General features: G+C 44.9%; 1 protein-coding gene across 15 annotated transcripts in view; it reads right to left on the bottom strand.

Moving 5' to 3' along the window:
* LOC114877328 (uncharacterized protein CG43867) overlaps positions 1 to 26,419 on the bottom strand; it is a 72,022-nt gene that overhangs the window by 5,747 nt on the left and 39,856 nt on the right. For 8 of the 15 annotated variants that reach the window (XM_029189746.2, XM_029189744.2, XM_029189752.2 and 5 more), the window contains 10 exons: positions 7,871 to 7,933; positions 3,419 to 3,586; positions 2,960 to 3,145; positions 2,692 to 2,894; positions 1,876 to 2,107; positions 1,575 to 1,749; positions 1,257 to 1,493; positions 884 to 1,175; positions 522 to 813; positions 63 to 452 (listed from right to left, as the gene is read on the bottom strand). In XM_029189746.2, the coding sequence (XP_029045579.1) occupies positions 63 to 452; positions 522 to 813; positions 884 to 1,175; positions 1,257 to 1,493; positions 1,575 to 1,749; positions 1,876 to 2,107; positions 2,692 to 2,894; positions 2,960 to 3,145; positions 3,419 to 3,586; positions 7,871 to 7,933 (2,238 nt within the window). Of the gene's footprint in view, positions 1 to 62; positions 453 to 521; positions 814 to 883; positions 1,176 to 1,256; positions 1,494 to 1,574; positions 1,750 to 1,875; positions 2,108 to 2,691; positions 2,895 to 2,959; positions 3,146 to 3,418; positions 3,587 to 7,870; positions 7,934 to 20,382; positions 20,648 to 23,611; positions 23,944 to 26,419 lie in introns of those variants that run through there. The other 7 variants (XM_029189749.2, XM_029189753.2, XM_029189751.2 and 4 more) reach the window with 4 other exon arrangements.

Genomic DNA, 26,419 nt, shown 5'->3' with positions numbered 1-26,419 from the left:
TTTCCTTAAGAAATTTCATTAACTCGTTCAACACGAAAAGTGTATCATGAATATGTATTAACCTTGAAAAGCTTGATGGCCTCGGTCTGCAAGGCTTCGGATGTCAAGCTGGTCAGTGGACTAGTGATATTTTCTTTCGTGTGGAGCAGCAATGGGTGTCTCCAGAGGACACAGCTAGGATCTCCGTCAGTTTCCATCAATCTCTGAACCAGTTGTTCGTACTGAGTCCCCGCGCTAGGTCCTCCACCGGAAACGACCGTCAAATGATACAGCCAATTGTCTTTTTCCTGTTTGTGTGGCATCAACAAATACGTAGGACCTTGATGAGTTGGAAAGATGCCGATCGTCCTTTCGTGAGGACACTCGGCGTCCCTTTCCTCGCTGTCGCTGTCGGATACATGCTCCACCTCTTCCACTCTCGCGTCTCTCATGTTTATTTGTCCAATAGGATTCTACAGAAATACGCAAGATTATTCATTTTCTGCAGTCACTATTATGGCACTGGAAGTCGAAGGACTTACCGTATCGTTAGGGCACTTAAAGTAAAGGAACATTTTTCCGATGAGGACGCACCAGCACTTCTTAGCATGCCCGTTCTTCACCTTTGTCAACCAGCCTTGTATCGTCGGTTTATTATCCTCTTTGCTGAGCAAAAGCTTCGTCGCGTTCCGCCTCTGTACGTTCTGGAGAACTCTTATCCAGTCTTCCATCGTCGCTATACAGTCAGCTGTTAAATAATACGTTTTCTTGCCTGTTGCTATCTCGAACGTAGCCGCGCCTTCTGCCCTGTTTATCCTATTAGAAAACGCCACCCTTCGTTGTTTATGATGTTATTCCGTTTAATACTTACATCTCTAAATGGAGTTAACGATAGAAAGATTACCTGCACACTTCGTCCAACACAATTTGTCCTTGCGGTTTTCGATTCACATCGTTTTGACTCTTCCAATAGGTGAGCACTCCGTTCTTCAACACGAACCACCTTTTTCTCCACGTTTTCAGTTTGCCACCAAGTTTCGCGAGGTGGCCAGTCTTTTCTAGAGATTCTTGGCGTTTTGGACTCTCGCCAGAGACACGCATCAGCAAGCTAGGCATACTAGATTCGAGGGAGGTTGAGCTAAGGGCGTCAGGAGGTATCGCGTAGTCTTCCGACAGACCAGATTCCAACGAGGTATCTGCGGGAGTGAAATAATTTCAAAGTTGCCGATTGTACAATTTTCAAAGTTTAAGTACTCGACGACGTTTGAGAAGCGTACCACGTTTCACACTTTTACTGGGAGAACCGCTGGAACTTCTCTTCGCTGGACTAAGACTGCTGGTGGTTTTCACGCTTTTCGATGGACTACTTCCGCTGCCAAGCGAGGAGTCCGTGTTATCCGAGGAACTATTGGTAATTCTCGTGTTGGTCTCCGTTTGATTCGGATGTTCTTCACCGTCTGAACTGTCGTCAGAACTGTCGCCAAAGGGCATGGACCTGATTTGACTGGCTCGTCCTGGGATACAGTGTTACTTGCGATATTATAAATCAGTATCTGGAATTTATCTAAAAGTAGTCCTCAAGAAAAGACTGTTACCCTTGACCGTTGCGTACACTGGAACCGAAATATCGCAGTAGCCTTGGGAATTGTGCGCAGTCAAGTTGTGTCCTGTTGCTTGGGAATGTTTCGACGAGCTTGTCGTGTTGGTCATCGTGGAAGGCGCGGATTCCTCGTTTGTCGGTGGACCAATGCCAAGCCCGCCGTCTGCTACCTACAATATCACAGAATCTCCTTTTTATTTTATTACAAATCGCAACAACTCGAAGAACGTGTCCTCCGTGTGCACTCGATTCGACGCCTCCGTACGTTACGTTTCGATGTACAGCAGCTAAAATACCTGATAAATCTTTGCCTCCCAACTGGGAAATCGGTGTAAGGGCGGGGTGGGTGGTCGAGGAGCCTGTGCATTCTGAGCCCAATTCATCCCTTCCCTGCTAGGCGTGTAGATCTCCGCGTAATCGTGTATAGCTTCCGAGCTTCCGCTATCTCTGCTCGTTTCCGAGACACCTGGTATGTTTGGCAACATCACCAGATTCTCCACCGCCGCCGCGAGCTCTTCAGACAGTAGGCTAGAGCAGAAAAAGAATGGCAAGCATAAAACAGGGAACTAATTAACCCTTTCGCTACGGTGGAGTTGGTTAACAAGCACCAATGCTATAATGCTATGCACTCGTCTAGATACATGGGTACAGTCACGTGTAGTTTAGACTTCTGTTAATTAAGAGGAAGCGCGAGGGAAGCGCTCCCGAGGTTCTCCCAAAAGTTCTCCCCCTATACTTACTCTTAATCAAGAGAGAAGCCTATATTGCACCCGAATGTACATTCAAATCACTAAGAGAATTAACGAAAGAATGTTAAGAAAAAGAAGAGAGATCTCATGTATCGTGCTGAAAATTTAGAGGTAACAGAGTATACGGGTTGAGAGATCCCCGCAGGAAGTCTCAGGACGTTACAGGGTACCACAGTTTCGAGAGTCGGGCGCCGCTATCACGTCGTGAGACCTCCCAAGGAGAATCGAAACACGTTTACAACGACGTTTATTACAATACAGGCTCTGATGGACGACGCTAGGTGGCTAATAGAAAAGCGGAAGGAAGCGAGCATTACAAGGCAAGAAACGCATTTTTGAAGCTAAGGTAGAAAGTTATTCTACCTTGAATCCATGTTGGTGGTAGCGATTCCTCGTTGTATGGTCCCACAAGCGGACAGGTGTCTCCGGTGTTTCGTGCCTGCTTGTGGCTCCGCTACGGCACTCTGCACGCTTTCCGGTACCGCCTGTGGTGTTCCCTCTAGGCTCTCCGATCGTCTGCGTAACGTTGAGTCTACTTCCAGGGACAAGGATGCTCTCGTGGGTGCCTGAAACGAAACGAAACGATTAGTAATGGCCTGACCAAACGGAACTGCTGGTTAACGCGACTCACAGGTGGTTTCAGGCCGATATTTGTTATATGATTTCTCAATAGCTCCAATTGCTGATTGCACTTGTTGTTCTGCTCCCTCAAGTGTTGATTCTGTTGCTCCAATTCCCTTAGTTTATTGGTCACCCATTCCTTAATCCTCGCGGCTTTTGCCTCTACCTGCCTCGCGTCTTGAAGCCGCAACTGTCTCTGCAAGTATTGTGCAAATGCACTTGAGAATCGTCGCTTTATCTTCATTTCACTCGACGAATCGTTTTATCGCATTTTTCGTGATCTGACGCGTCATAGATACAACGGTACAAAAATTCTTAGAAACTGAAAGACAGGATGATTCTTGTCAGTATTAACTTGCGCGCAAAGTGATTTAGACGCGAAAGATTCAATTTTTCAGAAATTTTCACGAAAGTTCGTTTAATATAATGTAAGGTGAATAACAAAGTTGAAACAAATCAATTTTGTTACCTGTTCCTCTACCTGTGTCTCTAGCTTCGAGATGCAAGCACAATGAACGTCCTCGATCTTGTCATTCTGCGTACCGGAAGTTGACGGCAGCGAATGCGGTGGAGAGCCAACGCCGGATGTGCTCAAGCAGTATTCACCCTTCACTAGCCGCTCCTCCATCATCCGTACCTACATCAATATCAAATGGAAATTTCTGCTCGTGTAATCTGTATTTTTGATCAATAAATTAACCCTTGTTTATTTTATCAGCATTAATAATCCTTCATAGTTCATTATTATATTTGCGTTCTGTCACGCATTAAATGATCACATAATGAAATTACGATTGATGAAAATTGAAACTCAACAAGGTGTGTACCTATGTTGATTTTAGTTCAATTTGTCCATGATCGAAGAAGCATGGCAGTTGTGGGACGCGTGGGATCGTCGAGTAAACAGCGTAACAGGGTGGGAGAGCAGAGGGAGAGATTTGCGTGTAGACCTGGTGCACCCCTTTTTCTGACACGCTGCTGGTTAGGAACGTTTCACAGCAGCTGTCAAAAATCGATATCGTGTTCACGTGAAGCACGGGATACACGTAGGCATACTGAACGTCCAGCAGGCACTAGGGGAGAGAACGGTGTATCGAGAAAATCAATACACCAGGGGGGAAAATTCTCTGGACAAATGTGTTTTCCATCCTTCGTGTATGTACATGTGCTTTCATAGTGTCTTATCGATCACTCGCTACATTTTCACGTTCATTGTCGTCGTTTATCAGGGGAGTCAAAGACCGCGTGGATTATTCTGGTTTCTTTCCTTTTTTTTTTTTCAACCAATCGATGCATAATGAACAGTTCAGTATTTTGGCAAGACGAAGCACCTTTTTAGTGTACACCATGTTTCACCATGGAATCACCGCAAATCACATGGAACCACGTGCAGCAACCCTTACGAAGCACAAGAGATGAAAAATAAGAACACGTCTACCTAACCCAATTCCAATCTTCATGAAAAAAACAAATAGTGAAACGAAACTTGAAATAATACACACACAATCGAGACGATTCTTACCAAGATTTCGAGTGGCCATGATAGCCGATCCGTAGTTAATCAGAATCATCCGAGGACCTCTTTCAAACCCTTCCCTTTGTTCTTGTCGAGGGTTCTTCCTCGATTCTCGAGGACACTCCCAAGGTAGGAAGCACGATTTCTCTCGTTCTATATAATCGAAACGATTTAGCGTCTCTTCCAGGGGATAACGAGAAGAGACACTATTTTAAAAAAAGAGGGTTGTGCACGATGTCGTTGATCGAACCGAACTGAACTGAACTGAACGGAACGGAACCGATCCAGCTAAAACACTCTTGCTATGGGCTTTCCAACAGCCGATGAGTCACGTTTGGCTCGTGGCCAATGGCAGAATTCGTAGAGGTCCTCCTCGTGTCCATGCACGCCACCCTGAAGCAAACACGGTGCCGCTATGACAGCATCAGACATCTTCATGAACTTTACTACTATCCTTTATGGAAATCACTAATGATTTCGAAGATTCAACGAGATAGGAAATGGACAATGATGAAAAGGACGAAGATGATGATGGTAGGGAGAGCAGTTTGGTTGGAGGACCACGTCTCTTCTTGAGATTTATCGATCTGTTTCTCTGCTTGTATCCCGTAAGCCTGCGCTCGTCGCCGCCACGCGGAACGGCATATTGTCAGAGGAAGAATTTCTAGGTGTCCCCAAGAGATGATAATAATTTCGATTGGTCTCAGAATCAAAATTGTACGGGCGATAATCTTGATTATTTCAATTTTTTATCTATTTACTATCCTTGCAAGAAGAAGAGACAGGGAATAAAAGCTCAAATTGTATCGGAAATACTTGGCAAACGTTTTCTGTTCAAAGACAACGACCCCGACGACGAGTTCATCATTCGATCGAACGTCTGGCGACTTTTGCAGACGTTCGAATCCTATCTAAAGATTTATCGATTCGTCTCGTGTCTCTTGGGAGCGCAGGTCCGAAAGCAAAATACCGAGAATCCAGAAATAGCATCCAGCTAGAATAATTTAAATCCTCCGTTTTACGGATTCCAGGCTTCCACGAGAACAGGATTTTGCACGAGCAATCGTTATCGAAACAATTGTTCGCGAATGGTAAATTTTTCACTGACAAAATATTGGTCCGATTTGTCGTTGAGAGAAGAAACGACGAATGGGATGTAGCGAAAAGAGAATTAAGGGGTTTACAAACGAAAAGAGAAGCCGGTTTCATTTTATCCTTTTAGGATGGTCCAAGCCACGTGTGCGCGTGCACGCGACAAAGCGGTGTCACCTCAACGTCGAATCGCGTTGGCTTCCCGCCAAAACCAGCCCGCTAATGTGCATGCAGAAATCTTCATTCAGACGCGTTCGTCAGGGGACAAAATCATGAAAAAATTTTGCACGCCCGTCAAAGGGTTGGCTAACTAAACGTTACAACAAGAGTTTCTAAGAAAAGTACTTTGCAGTGGAGAAAAAGTAATAGCCGAGACAATATCTCTGAACGTTTCTTTTTTAGAAGGGTCAGTTGAAAAGAATCGGCCGGCAAAGAGGATTTGTCGGAGCGACGAAAAGCGAATCCGGCGCCACGGACGCTTTGAAATATTTAAAGGAGCTCGGGGGAGTGGCGAAAAAGGAACGTCTGCGTTCACCTTTATTTCGTTTGCTGCGGGGATGCTCACGGGAAACGAGGATTACTCATGAATTGGCTACACGCCAATTCTATACGCGACACGTCCCGTGAAAGCGAGTCGTTAAGTCGAGCCGTGTCGCTAAATTGTCCTCTCTCCTCCCCTGCAATCTTACCTATTCCCGCCACACTTTCTTATCCTGCCTATCGACCGTCTTCTCGATCTCTTTTATCGTGATTCAATTACAAGGAATTCTAATGTACAGATACTACTACAAATTTAACCAGACAAAATGCGATTATGAAGAAACCACCACTTTACACAACAATGGAATGTTCCTATCGAGAATTCAAAAAACTGAAGGTACACCCTATGTTTTAATTAGGTAATCGGTTATCCACCTAACCACAGAATCGAGGAAAGAAGAGAATATCTTGTGTCCGATAGCGAGTTTACCTTTCATCGGTGTCACCTGGCGAGCTCCATAGTTTTCAAGACGGCGGTTGGTTTAGTCCTCGGTGTCGAGCGAACGTGTGTCCAGAACTGGCCGGTGAGAAATCGCGAGCAGAAGTGGACGAGAATCGGAAGAAAGGATCGCGGACACTTTTTTGACCCGGGTTCTAAGCGCACGTGGTTCACGGACGTTAGACTCGTCGCTCGAATTTCGAGATCATAACAAAAAGGGTGCTCTTGCCGGCCGGTTGCACGGCCATATTGTCACCTTCTCTCTTTCTCCGATGCCCTCCCCGTTGGTCTATCAGGATTTTCAGCTGGTCGTCTTTCTCCTATCCTCGTGGCTCGTCTTGCTCGCGGGGCCGAACGCAAAAATCAATGCGACGTAACATGCGCCCTGACACCCGACGAACCTCCACTACCGACCGAATTTTCCCTTATCAAACTTCCTTACTACACGAGCCAACTTAAACCCTTCGCTCCAACCATACACGTATACATACGTTCAAGAAAATGCTCCCCTCGCGCGATATCGCCTGCTCCACCGTCGATGTTAAACGATCCCAGATTTAGAAAACTCCTATTCAAAGGGTTATTATACCAGAGTTAAAAGAAGGGTTGTTACGAAATATTGGAGAACAATAAAACAGGAGAATTTTAAGTAGAACAAGATTGCCATCGGCAGGTTTCATCGACGTCTAAAGGAATTGAGTTTCAAGGGGAAAACCATGACAATACGCCTGGAAAAGCTTGCAAAATACAATTGCCTGCAGTTGGTACGTCATGGAAAATTTGAGTAACAGTCGGTAAAGATCGAATGAAAGGAAACGAAAGGGAACAACAAGTTTGGGGTAGAAAATCGATGAGAAACTCGGTGGAAAGCAAAGGGTGTTAGCTACCAGCTGCGGTGATCCTTGGAGGGTGATTCCCTCTGGTCGGTAACGCAGTATCGATTTTAATATGCAAATGTAAAGTGTTTTTTTATTTTCTATATTAATATAATTTTGAAAAAGATATTCGGGTGTTTTATTTTTTTCGACACACCCGGTACAGATAATCTAGCGAGTCGTTAAAGCTAGGAACATCGTTACTACTCGCTAAATTAATTATTTACCCTGAATGTCCTCAGGTCAGTTTGTCGAGAATTAACTGACGACACCGGCGCGGCACGGCGCGGCGTCTAGTTAATTGCGAATCGACGTGATCATTTACATCGAATCATGCAACGTTTTAATCACAGTTCGATCAACTGTGCGCGCTTTGACCACTCCTTGATTACTGGCCGAGAAATGCGAGGAAAGAAGGGGAAATCTATTACAAAAGGAGCGATAGTAATTTATTCTCACCTTGTCCTCCGCCTCGTCAGCTCGGCCCTCGGCTTCTAAGACCCGCTGCTCGAGCTCCGACAGCTGCAAACATAAAATAATATCATTTACAAAGTATTTTCGCAAAATAATTCATCGAATGGATCGGACATCCCTTAATCTCTGTTCCCACGTTTCACCCGAAAATCAAGACCCGTACGTGTGTTATCTCGACAGCCAAACATCCAGCCATCGATCACTGCTGAACATTCATTGTCCAGAGACAATAACCGCTCATCGTTCATTGGAACGGTAGGATACACAGCAGCCACTGGATGCTTTGCGAAAATATGAAATATTCATAATTCAGCGTCAGCAGGCTGGAAGGAAGAATTCGCAAGCTGGAAGGGAGAGAGACTATCTCTCTCTCTCTCTCTCTTCCGCGTCATCTAATTTTCTTTCGAAAGAGGAAAAGTTTCATCAAACTTGCTTAAGTCCATAGGCAACGCGTAGATGCACGAGCGACGAGAGTTTAATGGATACCACAGACTTAAGCGGCTCTTCAAAGTCCGCTTGATCCTTCAAAGATTGATACGCGCCAGTCACGGACTGACACGCTCGTATTTTCTCCAGTCATCCCGTGGGAGACACGTAAATTCCTGCCTAGAAGGAATTGATTTCTGTATGGTAACCTGAAGCCTGATATCCGTCACTCAATTTTCCCATATACTTTACCGTCTGATTTATAATTAATCATCAAGTATGATATTAGGATCTTGTCGCATAATGAAACATCCGAGTTTGAAACACATCAAGACTAACATGATTTCTTCGCGTAAAAGGGTCGTAAAATATCGCCCATGGCGTATCAATTTCAAGTTTCGATAGTAACTTTGACGATAGTAACTATATTAACGTTTTATCGATACTCTTAACACTAAATGGTCAAAGTTCCAACGGAGTCGCGAACCGGTAGAATAAGCTATAATAGATTCTCCCGGCTCATTTGTTAAGACGGTGAAAAATTCATTGAAGAGAGTACACGTGACACACAGAGATCCGTGATTTAAGTTCTCACGGAATTAGCTAGGTAGCCCCATTAAGGTGGCCAGAATCAGGCAAGCTCGTTGACTCTTTCCAGTAGAGAACCGGCTTAAAAGTATTCCGTGGTTGACCCGAAGGACAATATGAATTGCTCTTAAAGCCGAGCCGCGACCCGTATATTAACCTCCGTTTTAATTAATCACCGAGCTTGCGCCTCGGCACGCCTCTATTTTCCGTCGTTTTTTCACCAAACTCTGCGAAACTTGCAAAATTTCCGTGTTATTGACCATCTTCCCTTAAAATTACCTCGTTCGCCGCACCCTTCTGGTCATTTCTGCGTTAAAAACTACTTGAAATATTTCCCCATCCTTATGAAACGAAAGACAAACAACCGCAAACCTGAGAGTAGCACGAAGAAAGTGGGTGCAAAGTGGGTGTCGTAGGAGGGAGTTCGATCCTTCGTATCTCGAAGAGGGTCGGTTGCGTGAGAATTTCATCCGTTTGCTCGGTGAAGATGGTTCAGCGGAAAGAAAGGAAAGTCCAAGGTGGAAGAGAAGCGGAACAGACAGGATAGAAGAGAAGGATCTCATCAGGAGGGTGCAGTTAGCAGCATCTGGCGTTGAGAGGGAGCGAAAAAAGGGAGGAAGGTAGAGAAGTAGAGGCGCGCGGATTTTCTCTGACGTTGAAGTCGCGGTTGGTGAAGAAAGAACGTCTGGAGGAAGGGTGGTTGAAGAAGGGGGTACATTAGCCGCAAACGGGATACCAGAAGAAGGATCTCTCAAACTGTCGTCAGTGCTTAAGCGTCTCCTCTTCTTCTTTCTTTTATCCATGCGATTCGGCAACGATGACAGCAGCCGGGCAATAAGGGCTTATGAAAATCGTGCCTCTTCTTTTTCCTAGCCTCCTCGTTTCACCAATGTCCCTTTTACCAACGGAAACATCCCCTTTTCGCTCCGTGAATATATCTCGACACCATGAATAAGCTAACCGGCCGACCAACAGTTTCTCCTGAATCTTTCAACGAACGACAAGCCCGTTTCGGCAAAGATCAAACGACTGGTTAGCTGGTTTAAAGGAACGCTTTAAATGTTTCTTGCCAACTGACGTATGGGAGCAGAAAATCGTTCAACTAAATTATGGAATCGAGAATTATTTTCTATCTCGACCCTAGTCCTCCACACGACGCTCTATCTTTCTCCCTTGCAATATCTTTTATCGAGTCAGGAGCTCTAAAATCCCACAATACTTATCTTCCAACAGAAACATTACTTTCTGTAATAACACCTTTCTGACAACCTATTCTCGTTTAGATCGGCGAAGAAGGTTGGCAAAGATATCGGGCTATCCTTTGTCAAGAACGAACGCTAGGGTAACTGAAAAGAATACGGGAAACGACGCGACGGGTTCGCGTGACGATTTTCCCGAAGGAAACGAATTAACCGGACACGGACGAGCGTGTATCGCGCTTTCTTTTTCGCTCACGCGACAGGATCGAGCTGCCATAAATTCAGTGGAAACGCACAAAGAGAAACGAAACTCAAGAAGGCAGGATGCTTTATGTTTCGCGTCACGCGACCCACCGATAACATTAACGAACCAATCCCTGCCCACCCTATCCATTTCTCCCACAGTTTCACCACCCTTCTTCAAACGCCACGGATTAAACTTATCGTCTCATTACATACACGGTGTTCGATACATATTTTTTTTTCTTGAAATTTATTCGCACGAAACTTTGTTTTCAATTTTGTACATTTGTTAAGTACGTACGTATACGCACGATTCTATTAATTGTCCTTCTTTCTTTCTTTCTACCCCTCTGTTCACGCTACCTGTTCATTTTCATTGGAAAGCCACAGCTGGATGTTGTGTTATGCGGTCCCTTCTAGCCGGGTAAAACAGCTCGATAACGATCGACTTTTGCATTGCAAGTAACCTCGCCTTCTCATACACATGTATTATCGTCTGCTACAGCTTGGATTATTTTCGTACACGCGAGACACGATGCTAAATCGCGAGACATGGATCGTATCTCTTTTGAATCTACGATAAGACCTATGCATTAAAATATCAAAGAAATAAAAAAAGGAATGATGAAATTAAATAGAGTCGCTTTCCTTTCTTAGACGAACGATTAATACGAAGAAGAGTCTGAGGGTGAGATCTAAGTGGCTTTCATTGTGACAATTTCAACGATAATAACCGTAATAATGACAATGAGAGCGAGAAGAAATTTGGTCCGGAAGGGTTGGCAATTGGCAAGGAGCAAGGTGTACGCTCTACAACAGGTAGCATCAAGGGGTGGCTTTTTAAAAGCTTCAACGAAACACAGATTAAACGAAGAATAAATGTAATTCCCTTTACCCTCTTCTGAACCTGATTTCTTCAATTTTCTTTCAGGAAATTAAACCCTGAAACTCTGTAGAATGTACTTTCAGCGAGTAACGCTAAACGAAGCGTTTAAAACTGTTTAAAATTTCAAGCGGAGATACCGTCCGGAAGAATTTTATTAAACACTTCTTCCCTCGAAATCGTCGATGCATGTTTGAACATTTAAGAAAGTTGAATGGAAGATGAGGAGAGGATTAAAAGCAATTTTATCGTTGGTAACAGTTACCCGACATCGGTGAACTTTCCTTCTCGTTCAAGGAAAATTGTTGAAGTTTGGATTGGAGGTTGAATTAGATTTAAGTTTGAAAGTTCATCCGGAGGTAAGTTAGCACACGGGCAAAATACTCGAAAGCGACAATTTACTCTTTTCGGTCGTGGTTCGTAAAACACCGTGAAACTAGTTTTCACCCTTGTTTTCCTAAATGTTTTCTTTCCTCGAGATCCACTTTGGATTTAGTGATTTATTAATGAAAATCCATCAGTGCCTTGAATTCATAAATAAAGCGCGACTCGAGCACGTTCATAAATCTTCTACGAGAGATTCGGAACAGTTCCAGCCACGATATTAATTAATAATATTAACGAGCTGAGTCTAAAGGCTAGAATCTAGGTCAACGGTGTGTCTCGTTGCTTGTAAGCGTAACCACGTAATTTTCTTTCCGACCATTTCACCCTTCCTCTCCCGAGGGAAACCTACCAGACCATCTTTCCTACCCTTTTCCGCTCGAAATAATTAATATACAAGGCACAGGAGAGAAATGACCTAAAGGCTGTGGGATTTTGGTCGAAGGCTCTTCGAGGGTCCACTGGAAGGCATCGGGTGCTGATGTACTTCCGTAAAGAGCTGCAACTACCACCCTGATGACCACGAATTTAATTCGATGAAATAATTACGAAATTTTTTTTTCTATTTCATTTAATTAAAATTCGCAATTGAAGAGAATGGAACGGAACGATTTCCTACAATTTTCGCGTGAAAATGATCGTGAACAGCGTGAAACGGGCCAGGCTGTGCATGCGAAAATCGATAACTCGATTTTCCGTGCGGAGGATACGGTCGAGCCTGTTCGCGAATTAATTTCCGACGATGCAAATTTCATTAGCGGCTGCCGTTGCATTCGCGGTCGCCGGACAATGGCAAAGAGGACACGCGCTCTCGATGATATAATTCATTGCTCTCCTATCAACGATAGGAACGGAACGGATCGATCAATTATTCGAACCTAACGACCGATCACGATTAACCAATCCGGTTGACCTTTCTCGGTTTAATCAGCCGCAAAATCTGCGATTTTATCAACGGCCCGGATCATAACGAATTAAAATAAAATGTCTAAACGTAGGGAAGTTTGAGGGTGTCTAAAAAGTAGCGTTGCATTGGAAATAATTGCACGGAGCCGCGTGTGGCAGCCGAATGGAATTGCAATGGGAATTGGGCACGTAGGCGGTCGAGAGGCTGGGAAACGAGCGCGTACCATCGACCACGATGCAATAACAATAACGACGATCGTAGTAACAATCGCGAGGACGACGATGACGGCGTTACCGCGTTGATAATAAAGTCTCGTCCGCGGGACAATCGGAGCTGGTAACAAGAGGAGGAGAAGTTGAATACCTACCATCCGATGGAACTACGCGCGAAACCTGTGATTTCGTCGCGCGGTTCTCGCGGCTCGTTTACCGGTTTTTCGATAGCCCGCACGTTCGATTGCTTGGCAATTTCGTTTGCAGACAGTTTCAAGAACCCTGTAACTCTGAATTGCAGCAGGATTTTCGAAAATGCCACTCGAACGATTTCGATTTTCTCGTGGAATTGATGTTGTACACAGACGCGTGCTTTTTCCAACAATACCCGTAGGATTTAATTTTCATAGAAGGTATTAAAAGGACCGTCGGTTAATTTGTACAACGATCAACTCGATTTTTCGTGCCAACGGAAAAACACCCCATCGATGAAAACTGCATTATATTTGTTTTATTCATTATTGGACAAGCGGTTAGATCGATTTATTTTGCATATTGAAAAGCTGCCACCCCGTTCGCGAGTTCACCGTGTTTGCTCGTATACACCCTTTTACCTTTTCAAATTACTTCGACCACTTGACCACTAAAGTTATCAATTTTTTTCCCCCTTTTCGTACGGTCAGAGAAGACCGAACGGGCAAATCAACGATACACGAACAATACTGTCTGGGGTAGCGAAGAATATTGAAAGCAGAAGACACGGAGGAAAGGTGTCTGGCGAAAGGCAAACGGATCAATCGCAAACAAACTTGAAACCACGAAGAAAGCGTTTTCTATCCAGGAGGAAAAGGCTGAAGGTGACGCAGACAAGGGTTGGATAAGAGGGTGGAGAGAGTTTGAACGAGTAGGAGACGAGGCGTTTAATAATATCCTCGAGGAGAGGCGAGCGAACAAAGCTTGCTGGCTGTGCGGCGAAGCTTTCGGAAACTCGTGTATACCTCCAGGGTAATTGTACGGATTGAAATATGCAGACTGCTCGTCGTCTATGATCCTCCAGTAACTTCGACGAGCAAGTTTGATGCGTGCCATTTCAGCCGACAAACATAGCAGACGAGCCGACTGTCTGATAATAATAATTAGATCTCTCGGGAACCAAAGCTATTCTCGAGTATTAAGTATTCGCTTAAGACTCGTCGACGAGACATCGGTCTATTCTCTGTTAAGGGTGGTTACGGGGTGGAAATTTACGCGGCATAGAACAATCTACTCGAGTTCATGAATGAACACGTTATCGAAACATTGGAAAGAGAATAAAGGGAAGCAGAGGTTTGTGCTTTCTATACGTTCAACAGGGAACACGGTAGCACGTTTCGCTTTCCAGGGGTCGGCTACGACTCCGGTTGGTTGCATTAAACGTGGGTACACGAGTTGGCAAGTAGCTATCTGCATATTTACACGCGTTTCCCCGTCTACCGATAAAATCAGCCGCGCGAGCAACCTGCTCCTAAGGCGGGCTGCTTGCGGTGTCATAATCGTATTCCTCGAAATACCTCCAAGCATTTTGGAAGCTCGTTACCAAGGCGGAAAGATAAATACACCTGGGAATCGAATCGAATCGAACCCTGGCAAATCCAACTACGATTAGGGTTGCCTCTTTCCTTTCGAATACCCTCTCGAACATTGCTCTATTTTTCTTCCATTTTATGGAAATTCTAATTATCAACGAGTTGATTATCGCTAAAACTTGATCATAATTTTCCTGTCGGATGGGATATCGGAAACGAGGATGCAGTCTTCGGGGACCCACTATCGTCCACGTTTGTATACGCGTGCACTTAACGCTTGAAATTTTTAATTACACCGCTGGTGGTACAGTGAACAGGAATTTTACGATAATTTGCAGCTATAACTCGTTTCACCCTCGCATAGGAATTCTCTGTTTCTGTTTTCTTTTCACGTTGCAGTAATTAAAGGTTGCCGGAGGAATGGAAAAGCAGAAAAATTTCTGAAATATACGTCTATCGAGGTCGAAGAGCGAAGGTGGCGGCTGGTTGGAGAAATCGCTTAGGACTGGAGCGATGGCCCTGGCACGAGATAAAGAAACGAGGTACCGGCTTGTAAAGCTCGTAACCCAGATGCGTCCCGTGTGTTTTATTGCCCTTTTACGCAGCTCGGCCAAGGGGGTAGATGGGCAAGATCGCTTCGTTTCTTGCTGAGCGTTCTGGACCCTTGAAATCCGAGTAGGCCTTTTCGCGAAAGAAGCTCGCATAAATTCCTATCGTTCCGCAATTTTTTTCCAAGAGGGAACCAACAGTTTGCTTGAATTCGCTTTAATTGAGTCTGGATGCCTGGCGTTCCTTTGCATATACCCGACTGCGAACCTCTGATAAGAGGAAGCTTATCGATTCGTTTGTATTCATGAAAATTTCACGATACGGGAGGAAGGTGATCAACCATGATAACTTCAATTATTTCCAAAGGTTGGGTGCCTGCAGCTGCAGCCACGCGGTCTACCTGTTCACCAATGCGGAAGGTGTGCACAGGTTTCAAGGTCACCAGCACCTGTCCATTCGCCCGCATACCGACTGGTTAGCAACCTGCCCAGGCACTTTCTCCGTTTCCCCGTCTGATGTTACGCCGCGCCGCTATGCAAGTGTGCACCTCTCGTTATGCATTCTTTAAACGGCCAAGCGGCTCGCCAACGGCTGCCCTTCGCTCTTCAAACTCCCCAACCCTTTCGAGAGGGCTTGTTTCTCCACGCGAACCACTCTTGTTACACGGTGCATCAAAAAACATACTCGACAACCCCTCAGAACCACCAGAGTATTTAATAAGCGCGTATAACTGTGCGGTAGTCTTTTCCAGGCTATTGGCAACTAATTTTCATAACCATGGCGTTAGATAGTAAAAGGACCTTTTCGATTTATTCTACGGGAAAGAAGTTGCAACCTCGGGTATTTAACTGACGCGAATCCTGTCGCGTCCCTCGGCCGTTAGCCAAGGGATTTTCTCGATGGAGACGGACGAAAAGTGGGAAAAACATGCCTTTCGACTTTGCCGTTTATCCCCGCAAGGAAATCCGTGGCTTTCCATCGTCGAGGGAGCGGAGACGGCCGTCCTTGCCTGATCGCGACGGCATAAGCGGCTTTTTGCGGCTTTCCGTGCCAGAAGTACACCGCTACGACGCATCGGTGTTTTTCCTGCGGGATACTTGGGAAGGAAAAACGACAGTCTATCAGCGGTATTAGAGAGAAAGGAGGAACGGTAGGAAAAGCATGCGAGATCGAGGACGAGAGAAATTGGAGTGGCTGTTGGTCCTAATTGAGCTGACGACCTGGAGCGGTGCTCTCTCGAGCGCGGTCGAAAAAGACCAGCGGAATGGCAGAGACTGGCGTCAAAGTGGCCCTTGAAATTTTCGCCGCCAGATAAGCGGCTAATTGTGCCGCGCTCCCGATGGAGGTTGGATTAATTGGAGTGCGCGATCGTCGGAACAGCCGTGCCCGTAAAATTGGGCGAACGAATTCAAACGACACCTCTCGTTTCCCATTGTTCTTTTCTTTCGGTACAAACACTGACACAGAAATGCTAACGAATCAACCTAGATTAATTTTTGGTCGCAACGCAACCAATTCCTGGACTCTCTTCTTAATGGATTGGTGAGATTCGGGGTCGGTAGAATACTCGGCATCCGAGCTTGCGGCTTTTACAGCTCGGAATAATCGAATCGGACGGTTCGTTCTAGCGAGATTGAATTAGAAAGCGTGCCACGCTCTCAGAGGTTGTCGCTCTTCGTGACGGATTAAGATGGAACCGTGTTGGACACATAAAAATGGATGGACCGAAGGGGAATAGTAGAAGCAGATCAGGGAGCATCGAAATAAGGGTAGGTACGGGACCTTCGATCTGTCCTTATCGAGCGAATAACGAGCCTTATCGTTCTACCGGCGACGAAACTGACAAGGCCGATCAATATTTGAATAAAACGACTCATCGGACCAGGATAATGTTTGCCGATGAATCCTCGTTATTTTGCTTCTCTATCGCGACACAAAGATCTACAAATTTGGAGTTCCGACAAACAGCAGCTAGGAAAATCAATTTTTCATTTGATAATTGCAATCGTTCGAGAATATCTTTAGCGAGAAGCCGCCTTTGAACCGTCGCGGCTAGGCGATAATTTGCTCGAGACTCATAAATTTCCGCGAAGCGAATACACAGCGCGTTAATGATTCTCGGATCACGAGCAATGGTGAGTAAAGACCGCGACGAGAGTAGAAGGGAAAAGGGAAAAGGAAAAAATAGGATGTAAGAGGATAGCGGAGCGAGTATAAGCCACCCTACTCTATCCATTTCTATTTTCTGCTACTCAGACAAGTTATCGGGCTGGATGAGCCTTTGCTTAGGGGCTGGAGAGCCGCTGCTAGAGCCACGCTTTTATTATATCGATGGCATCGAGCCGCCTCTACCGCGAAAGCCCCTGAAATATTTTCACCATTTTCCGACAAAGCGCTCCAACGTTTCGCGCCAAAGTGCTCGCGAATAGTCTCATTTTTAACGGAACACCGGCAGGGTGAGCGTTTTCTGAACAGGGGTGCGCAACCCCGATCATTCTACGACAAACTTTCATCCCACTTTTCCTTCCTTTTTCTTCTTCTTTATTCCATACTTGCCAGTTTGTACGGTCAAATTTATGGGCCATCCCGAAGAAGAATATTTTAAACAAACCAAAGAGAAAATTAAATTCGACACTGTTTTCATTTCACCAAGTGAAAGACAAGGGTGGAGAAAATTCTCTAGACGCTCATTAACTCCTCTAAAAATATTCCGAAAGGTTATCGACCCGCTCCCTTAAAACAGCCTCGTAATCTATAAATGTCCAAAGTCTAAAGATCCATGTACTTGCAGTTAAACGTAAAGAAACACAAGACAAAGTGTAGACAAAGCGAAGTACGATTTCTCTGCGTTTGCACCATTTTCAACTGTTTGATATTCGAATTCGAGCAACACGATTCGTTACGTCTGTAACATCCTCGAAACCTCATCTACGACGTGAACGAATGTTTAACAGCAACGGAGAATCGTGTTTGCTCGGGTGTTCTCTAACTTGTAGGTACCGGAGCAGTTCTACCTCGTTAGTTAGCCATTTATTCGTCACTCCGAAACTTCTCTGCTTGTGTCGAACATCGAAATCAATCTCTGGTGAACCAACGGGCTGCGATTAACTGACAACGTAAACGTTACCCTTGCTTTTCGAATATTTTCCATTCGAGCGGAAGCACACGAGAGTTTTCGAAACGTTCAAGAGCTATCCAGAGGATGAAACCTAATTTGATGGATCGTGAGAAAGTATTTTAGATTGTTAAACGCGATATCGAAATGTTTGATAATACGTGGAAACGAGAAATATGCGAGGGGGCGAACTTTTTGGACAAACCGTGTACGAATACACGTAATGCAAATGCAGGTTATTTAAGCATTATTTCACGAAGGCCAACGCGATCCGTCAGCTTTGCGCGCCTATGCAAATCCTCCACCCGGTCGGATTATGCATTCCATGCATAAATTATAAATACACCACGGACAGGAAACCGAGACCGAGTCCAGGTACTGTCTGATTTGTCAAACATCGTCCGGTAGTTGTTCTGACGTTCCTCCTATCGAAATGACACGCGAGAAAATAGGGGTGATTGTATCGTATCAACCCTTTAACCCTTTCGTTACACATATGACGTATATATTTCTATCTAGCCGCCGACTGAAACTCATTCCGTTCTATGAAAAAGAAAAAAAGAAAATTGTTTCGATAAAAGAATTATCCAGCGTTAATAATTATTCGCTGCAGGCGATTTTTCCTTTCTCCCTTACGAACACGAGACGATGAATTCGCGGTGTATCGAAGTAATGAAACAGAAGAGACCGATTCTGGCCAAACAAACGGCAATTAAAATGAAAATAGCCAGGAGCAGAGGTAGGAGAGAGCTCGCGAAATAAAGCACGTTCCGGTCGAGAGGAAGGATCGTTTATAATTTCGTCGAGTTTTTCCGTGGCCATCGAGCATGAATGTTTCATGAGCGAAGCTGAAAACGTTCGAATCAGAAACAGCTGGCGGTAAGGAAAAAGACCAACGCGTCTCGTGAACGTACAGGTGAAAAATGTTCTAACGAGAACAAAAGTATTCTTCTGGCTATGAAAAGCTGTCCTTAACCTTCAACCTTTTACATGTTCCGCGTAAAGTTCGTCTAACTTTTCACAATTTTTCCCCTCTATTTCGTCCCGTCGTTCCGTAATACATATTTCAATTCTCATTTCGCGATTGATTCAAAAACCACGGTACAAAGATATCGAGAAAAGAGATATCGTAAAAGCGATCGAGGCTTTATCGTTTCATCTTTCCAGAATCTATCGCATTGTAAGCTCACCACCAGTAGATCGCAGCTTTCCTTTTTTCCATTCGCCGGTTAAAAAGCAGAAAAATGCAAGGCGAAGTAGCAACCGATGGCGAGTAAAAAGCTAATACGGCAACGGTGGAAATCAACGGGACCGTTTGACGTGGAAAATCGTCAAAGGGGAACGACAACTTTCCCTGCGCTAGGGCTACATTAAAGCTACATCACTGCTGCTACAACTACACGAGAATCGAGCTTTCTCCTCCATTTTCCCCTATCTCTAGTATCGAGCAAAGTTAGCGGAAAGGGAAAAGCTGTACCAAAGGTCGGACAGAGGCGAACGTGGTAGGAAAAAGCGCATAAAAGGGGGAGAAAGAAAAACGCGACTGGTTTAAAATAAATTTTTTCATGCCAAAGGAAAACGCGTGGATATACCTCGAGCATAGTTCGAAATTTTCACTATTTTCCTTCCTCGGAACAAGGAAAAAGTTCGAATCGATAATTTTCAAAGGGTATACTTTCCACTTCTCCCTGTATTCTACATCCATTTGGATCCATAGAAACGGAGGAGAATGAGAGAAACTTGTCGAACGTCTGTTTGCTCCCCTTACCACAGCAGAAGGGTATCGTTTTCAGCGACATTCGAAGAGCGATGTTCTTTTCGGTCGCGAGAGGGTGAAATTATAGCGGGTCGCGTGAAAAAGCGCGATAGAAGTGTCCTCGATAGTCGATGAGCAAGGGGATTGCTATTTTCTGCTGAATTGACCATTAACGCGTTATTAGAATGGCTGAAGGGGAGGTACAGACACGTACGTACTATACAGGAGGTTTCAAAAAATATTTTCTGCAAACGGATTGGTAGAAAATTTAAACAAGTCACTCTGAAAGCTGAATACTTAATTCTCCATAGCTTATAGCTCGAAAACGAAATGACAGATAAAATGGTAATGAATAATTATGATGGTGTACGACTTGCTTTGAGACGGTCTGTAGACATGTGGAGGAACGGGCTTTAGAGAGAGGGCACGCGTGTGCGGGATGCTCGCTAAGTGGTCCATTCAGTGATGCCTGACGGAATACATTACAGGAAGTAGCAGTTAAAAAACCTTTTGCCCTCGGTACGTCTTTGGGTCTGCTTCGTAGAAGGTAATGTAATTCTTCTTTTAATCCGTTTAACGGGGAAGTTAAGCCGAGTGAATGGCACGTGGATGGTAATAACGCGTTCGTGCAATTATTTCTCGTCTTTAGGTGTTAAATGAGATCGGTTACCTTGCGAAGCATCTCCTCCAGCGACTCCATGTCCAAGGCGGAGTTGTTGTTCTCCGTTTGCACGGGTTGAACCATTTGTCACAGTTTCTCGTCTGCACTTTTCTCTTGATCGCACTACTTCTTCACTCCGTCACTCTTTCCTTTGGAAAGAAATCGGTTCTTGGCCATCGTTTGTCCACGGAAACGGAAACGAAATCGAATTCACCCCGCGTGTACGTTTTACCAAAGCACTTTATCGATCGGATGCTTTTAATAACCCTTTACCCTAGGTCAATAAAGAACCGTTTACGATTGCGCTATTCGAGTAGAAATTAGCATGGACGCCCTGTAGTTGCAGTTGTAGTTGATGAAGGTTGAATAGACGGGGGTGGTAGTCGGTTGAAAAATAAACGAAAGACGGGACGAGCGTATTTACGTGTTTGCAGAGCACCCTGTCGAGTCGGCGTTTCGGTAATTAAATGAGCCACGGGCGAAGAAGAGCTTTCGCTTTGACCTGGCCAACGATCTATCGCTTGGTTCGCTCCTGAATTAACGAGTCTTCGTTCGAGCATCGAGAAGGGTTGACAGAGTCGTCGAGACGATTTTTAATGAAAATTAAAAACCGGAACAACGGATTAACAGAGGTATATTTATTAAAACGCCGTGTGTACCAGGCGGAAAAATGGAATCGAACAGGTCGGAAAGGTCTCGCGGGAAATTAAACCGGGAAAGTATGTTCGCGCTTCCCGTGACAATTCGAGTCGAAGTGTCGAAAAATCAAAGACTCCTCACGACTATCCAACCGAGAGGATTAACCCTTACTGGGTGTTTCAAAACTTTTCATTTAGAAAAGCGAATGAACCAAGAAAACGCATTAACTCTATGGAAATCAGTGTAGTAACCGAAGTAGAAACAAAGGCGAACAGGGAACGATAAGAAAAATTCTGTGACGCGTTTCTCACTGGCTAGGCTCAATTAGTCGGAAACAAGCGCGTCCCCAGGGTGAACCGACGACGACGAGGATGAGGAGGAAGAAGACACAGACATTGCGTTTTCTTTCTCGATTATCCGTGACTGTGCTTCTTCTTCTTCTTCTTCTTCTTCTTCCATCTTCGTCCGTTCGGTAGAGAAAACGATGAACTTTCTTTCTCCTGGAAATCGGTCGTTCGTGTTCCAAACGGGGCTTAAAAATATCCACCGACTGAAAATAGTCGATCCAAGCGCACAGAGAACACCCTCGACGCCGTGTTTCTCGTCGTTGCTCACCCTCTGACTCTGCTTGCTTTCTCTCTTATCGTTTTCTTGCTTTCCACCTCGCTTTCCACGTGTCTTCCCTCTTACCTTCTCTCTCTTTCCGTCTTTCCTGCACGACGAAAAGTTCGAAAGCACCGGCAAAAAGACGAACACTTGGTCGACTCACCAGTCGTAATTTATATGTCGGTTAAAATAGGAGACAGCCTCGAATCGCACAGATATATCCTGTTAAACTCACCGTCTTGGATATTTTTTACCCCTTATCGATCATCCCCTCTTTAGCTTTCTTCTCTATCTTCACTTTTTTCCATCGAATAAAGCGTGGCTGCAATTGTGAAAGCGGAGGGGAAAGGTGAGCATATCACGTTTCCCATTCGTGTCGATGGCAAACAATCGAGTGATCGGGATTGCCCGTTTCGAAGGTGGTTCGACGATGTATAATAAGTGGATACCACGGTGAAAGGTGTACGTTGTCAAAAGGTGATTACGCTAAACCGACCTTCCCTTTTTGTTCATTTAACACGTTCGACGAGGAAAGTGGTTGATGCTTTTCCTCTCCCCCTCCCCTTCCTCCTCCTCCTCCTCCTCCTCCTCCTCCTCTCGATCGACTGATGTTCGCTCGAGCTCTCGACGCGTTTTATCTCGACTCTGTGATCAAAGCTTAATTGAAAAAGAGCCGGACCCATCCTCCATCCAGTCCGCCGAATGGAAACTGATACCGGCCGAATACGATCGACAATGCAGCCTTTTACCTCTCTTCACCCAGGCTTTCCTGGTTAAATCGACGGATTAAAAGCCGTGTGGACAGACAGAGAGAAAGAGAATATTTTCAAGAGAGGAAATGGAGAACACGGTTGCGCAACCAGCCGTACTACGGTTCCAAGGTAATTTTCAAGAGCAACCGTCTCTGATGTCATCCTCCTCGATTAACAGTCATTTGTCTTAATTTTTTTTATTCTACGTGGGACGTGGACTCTTTTTTTGTATCGAAGATAATCAATTCCGAGAGGCAATTTGAATTAATGCACGACGTACAGGACGGTTCATAAGAAGTGGAAGATGGTTGGAGCATCGGGTACCGATTTAGCTGATCGAAGAAAAAGAAAGAATAGGACAGCGAAGAGTGGAAACACGTTTAAGATTCATGAAAACCGCCATAAAAGTGGTTGAAACGCGTGAACGAGTTTGTTCAGAAGCACTCCGCTAATTGGCTACGAAGTCGAGAGTGTCGGGACCGATTAATTACCGACACGAAAGGATTCGTTGATTTTTTTCCGCGCCGTTTACCTGCTAATTAGTATGGCCGGTTACGAGGACTGCTAATTGTGTTGGCGGTGCCGAAGTACCGCTTTAAGAGGATTCATTCACCACCCGTATTCCAATCAACTTCTTTCAAAGTTGTTTTTTTTCCAGCTCGATAAGATCGTACGTATCGAAAGGGGTAAAGCGAGTAAAAGAATGGTGAAAAGAAACGATCGTAACATCTAGGTACCGTTTAATAACAACATTTAGGTCGTAATGTATTTTAAACTCGCGTCATAAAGTGACGTTTAAAGTGGTGACTACACGGTGGTACGCGAGAATGCGAGTAATTTATCGAGTGGCAGGTAATGCACGTTACGTTCAACGAACAAATGAATAAATTACCGAGGAAAAGTGCTTTGGTATCGAGGAGGGTGGCGGGGATCGATTCTCTCGTTATTACACCGGTCGCGTGTTCATGCTCGCGCCTCGAACGCGAAATCCCTCTGTCGTTATCGTAACTTCATTACACCGCGCGTTAACGTGTTCACTGCCACCGTATACGATTACACCAAGTGCTCTCTGCGTCAGGGATTAATTTTTTAATCTTACGACTCAATTCGCTACCTCCAATCCACTGGGATAATTGTCGAGTAATGTAAATAATAATTAAAATTTGACGCGGCGAGTGTTAGGTGAATTTTACCACCTAACACTCGTTGTCATTAACAACCCACTTGAAACGATCCGATACCAAAATTTACAATGTCAACAGCACGAGTTGTTCGTAATAGAACGGCATCGTAGAAAGAAATCAGATGTCCAATAGGCGACTGATTTAATCGATCGAGTCACAGTCTGATCACTGATCACTCGACACGTACGAGATTCGAGTCGCGTGGAAGTAACGACCGGAAACGACGCGCATCGCGGAAGTGTCAACGTTCGACGAAGACCAGGTATAGATAGATAGATAGATAGATAGATAGAGGAAGTAGGGGGAGGATAGAATCGCGTGTCTATCGGAAGAATGATCGATCGAACGACAAGAGGAGCGTGTGCTGCTCCGGTCGCGGTTCACGGGCCACTGAGAGGGAACTTGTGTTCTAGCATCAGACTTGTGTCGAGCTCTACAGAGTATAGAAAGAGGGGAGCCGAGTGTACCCGTACGTCACATGCGCGTTGTAACCCCAAACAAAAATGTCTGCTTGTCTCTGTCGGCTTAACAGAAATGGGAATAAACCGTCCTCCCTCTCGTTCCCTGCACCATCCTGAACACAACAATAACAACAGCACGCGGCGGCGACGCACAGGGATGCGGCGCATCACTGCAGAATACGGAATCCGGGAGTGCTGCCAAACTCTACCGCATCCACTGCTACTCTACCATTCTGCCAGCCACTGACACATCCGGTAGCTTGCGAATCACCCTTTTCGCCTGACTGCGCAAACTATTCTTCCATGTTTCTACTTACTTTCTGTTTTTACCATTGTCACCCAATGGCTGTCAAAAAATCCCCTTCCTCAACAATAGGATAAGACTCACCTGAAACAGAAAAGAAGAGAAACGTTAGAAAGCTTTCCCGACAAACGACGGAACTTTCCCTTCGAGACACACTCGAGGTTGTCGCGCGTCAAACAACGTTTCCTGCTGCGCCAGTTTACGTTATCGCGGTGACACGCGTTACCGCAAGAAACCGATAGCAAAGCTCCGAGTTGTCGGGCGTAAAAGCGAGAGCTTTTGATATTCCCAGCACAGGGTAGACAGGTTGGAAACCAGCCGGAGATCTAAGCTCACGACCATCGAAAATGTCACCGCGAGCCTCGCTTTACGGCTGACAGGTAACTGCGCGCGATGATGGGACACGTATAACCTGGTTCACCCTCCGTTCGACGCGATTCTCGTCCATCCCATGGATTTAGGAAATGGTGCGATTTCCAATTTACGATCGCTTTTCATTTTGATTACGCAAACTTTTATTACTTCTACCAAAATTTTCCTCCACCTCGATGGATTTATTAGAAAAGTTGCAGGGTACAGAACGATAAAGTGGAACGTTAAACGGGTTAAATAGTGCGAATATATTTAAGTTGAAAAAAGCAGCCAGGAAAGCTTTAAGTAGGTATACAATTAAGAAGGGTAGAATTAACGAGCTCTTAGCTACCTTCTTGAAACTCTTTTTGTATTTCCAGAAAGCTTCTTCGTAAAGACGCGGACAATTTGAAATCGATCACTGTTAATCCCCCGAAAGGGACTACTTCTCCAAGGGGATTCGCATTGTCTATCGTTTCAACTACTTTCCGCAGACTTCGGTATACTCTTAACATACTTTCGGGATGAAGAAAAGACGTGTATCTACGTCGTTGGAGATTTTCAAACACTTGACCGTCTAGTCGATTGAAAGTTAGAGACGCAAGTTGAATCAACTTAACAGGATAACCGATTTAATTCCTCCCACCCCCGTACATCGCTCGGCCACTTGAGCGAATGAAATACGTGCGAATCTCTTTAATCGCGGAAAGGTTTAACGAGATCCGTAGACGTCGTAAATTCTCCCTTATTTCCAAATTAACCTAACTCGGACACCAGTAGTTTTCTTTTTATTTCAACGAGACGAACGCGCCCAAACTGACCGTCGACAATATTAATATTTCTGCGAGGAGCAGCCGTCTTGGCAGACCTAGCCACGCACCAGCAACTGGACCGGAAGTGTCCATTACGCGCGAGGAAAATTAACTCCCGCGCATAATAGAGCCAGTTGCGTCCATACGATGCGCTTCGCCGCTACATTTCATTCCAGTGTTGTCTTTTCTTTTTTTTTTTTTATTAACATCTCTAGAATTTAATTTTTAATTCATTCCAACGCAAGTATAAAAATTTTGAAAACAGTTTATCTTCTCCAGATTTGCTCGAGAAAATTTCTTTTTAAAATTCATCGACTCATTTTTAGTATCGGAAGAATTTAATAGGAGCGCCAGCCTCGCAGAATTCAGATGTACATTAATGACAGACAACATTTGGTCCGGGTGGTCGTTGAAAGGGTGCTCCGGGCCACTCTAAAGATGATTAATCGATCTGATAGGTTAATTAACCGGCGCGGTTTCATTAGAGAGGTCCCTAGTGACCGGTGGCTATGCCGGGAATTTCGCTAAAATTCCCATTGGCTCCCAACATTCTCGTGCGATGAATTTTGAGAGCTTCCCCTTCGCTTCCGCTCTTTAACGCCAACTGTTTTTTCCCTCCTTTTTTTTTTCAATTACGTCGTCACAGGCGTTCGTAATTATCGTTAACGGGTTTGCAACTGGGTCAGAGGCATGGCGTAAACGACGGGAGAAGCAAAGAATTTCTTGCGTTGGAGGAAGGAGAATTCCGTTCGAGCAACGAGGACTAATGAGCATCTTATAACGCTGAAAAGGACTTTGAATTTTTCAGGTTGAATTCGCGAGAATTTGAACTTTTAACGCGTCGAGTGGCACCTTTGCGACGTTCGAGTGTCGTTTAACGATTTTGCGAAATACTGAAATATTTGGATCACGACAAAATCTGTGTAGAAGCGAAGAG

The sequence above is a fragment of the Osmia bicornis genome, chromosome 6 (genome assembly GCF_907164935.1).
Source record: "Osmia bicornis bicornis chromosome 6, iOsmBic2.1, whole genome shotgun sequence".
In the NCBI taxonomy this organism is placed as follows: domain Eukaryota; kingdom Metazoa; phylum Arthropoda; class Insecta; order Hymenoptera; family Megachilidae; genus Osmia; species Osmia bicornis.
The sequence above is the reverse complement of the archived record's forward strand: the minus strand, read 5'-3'. Positions and strand labels throughout refer to the sequence as shown.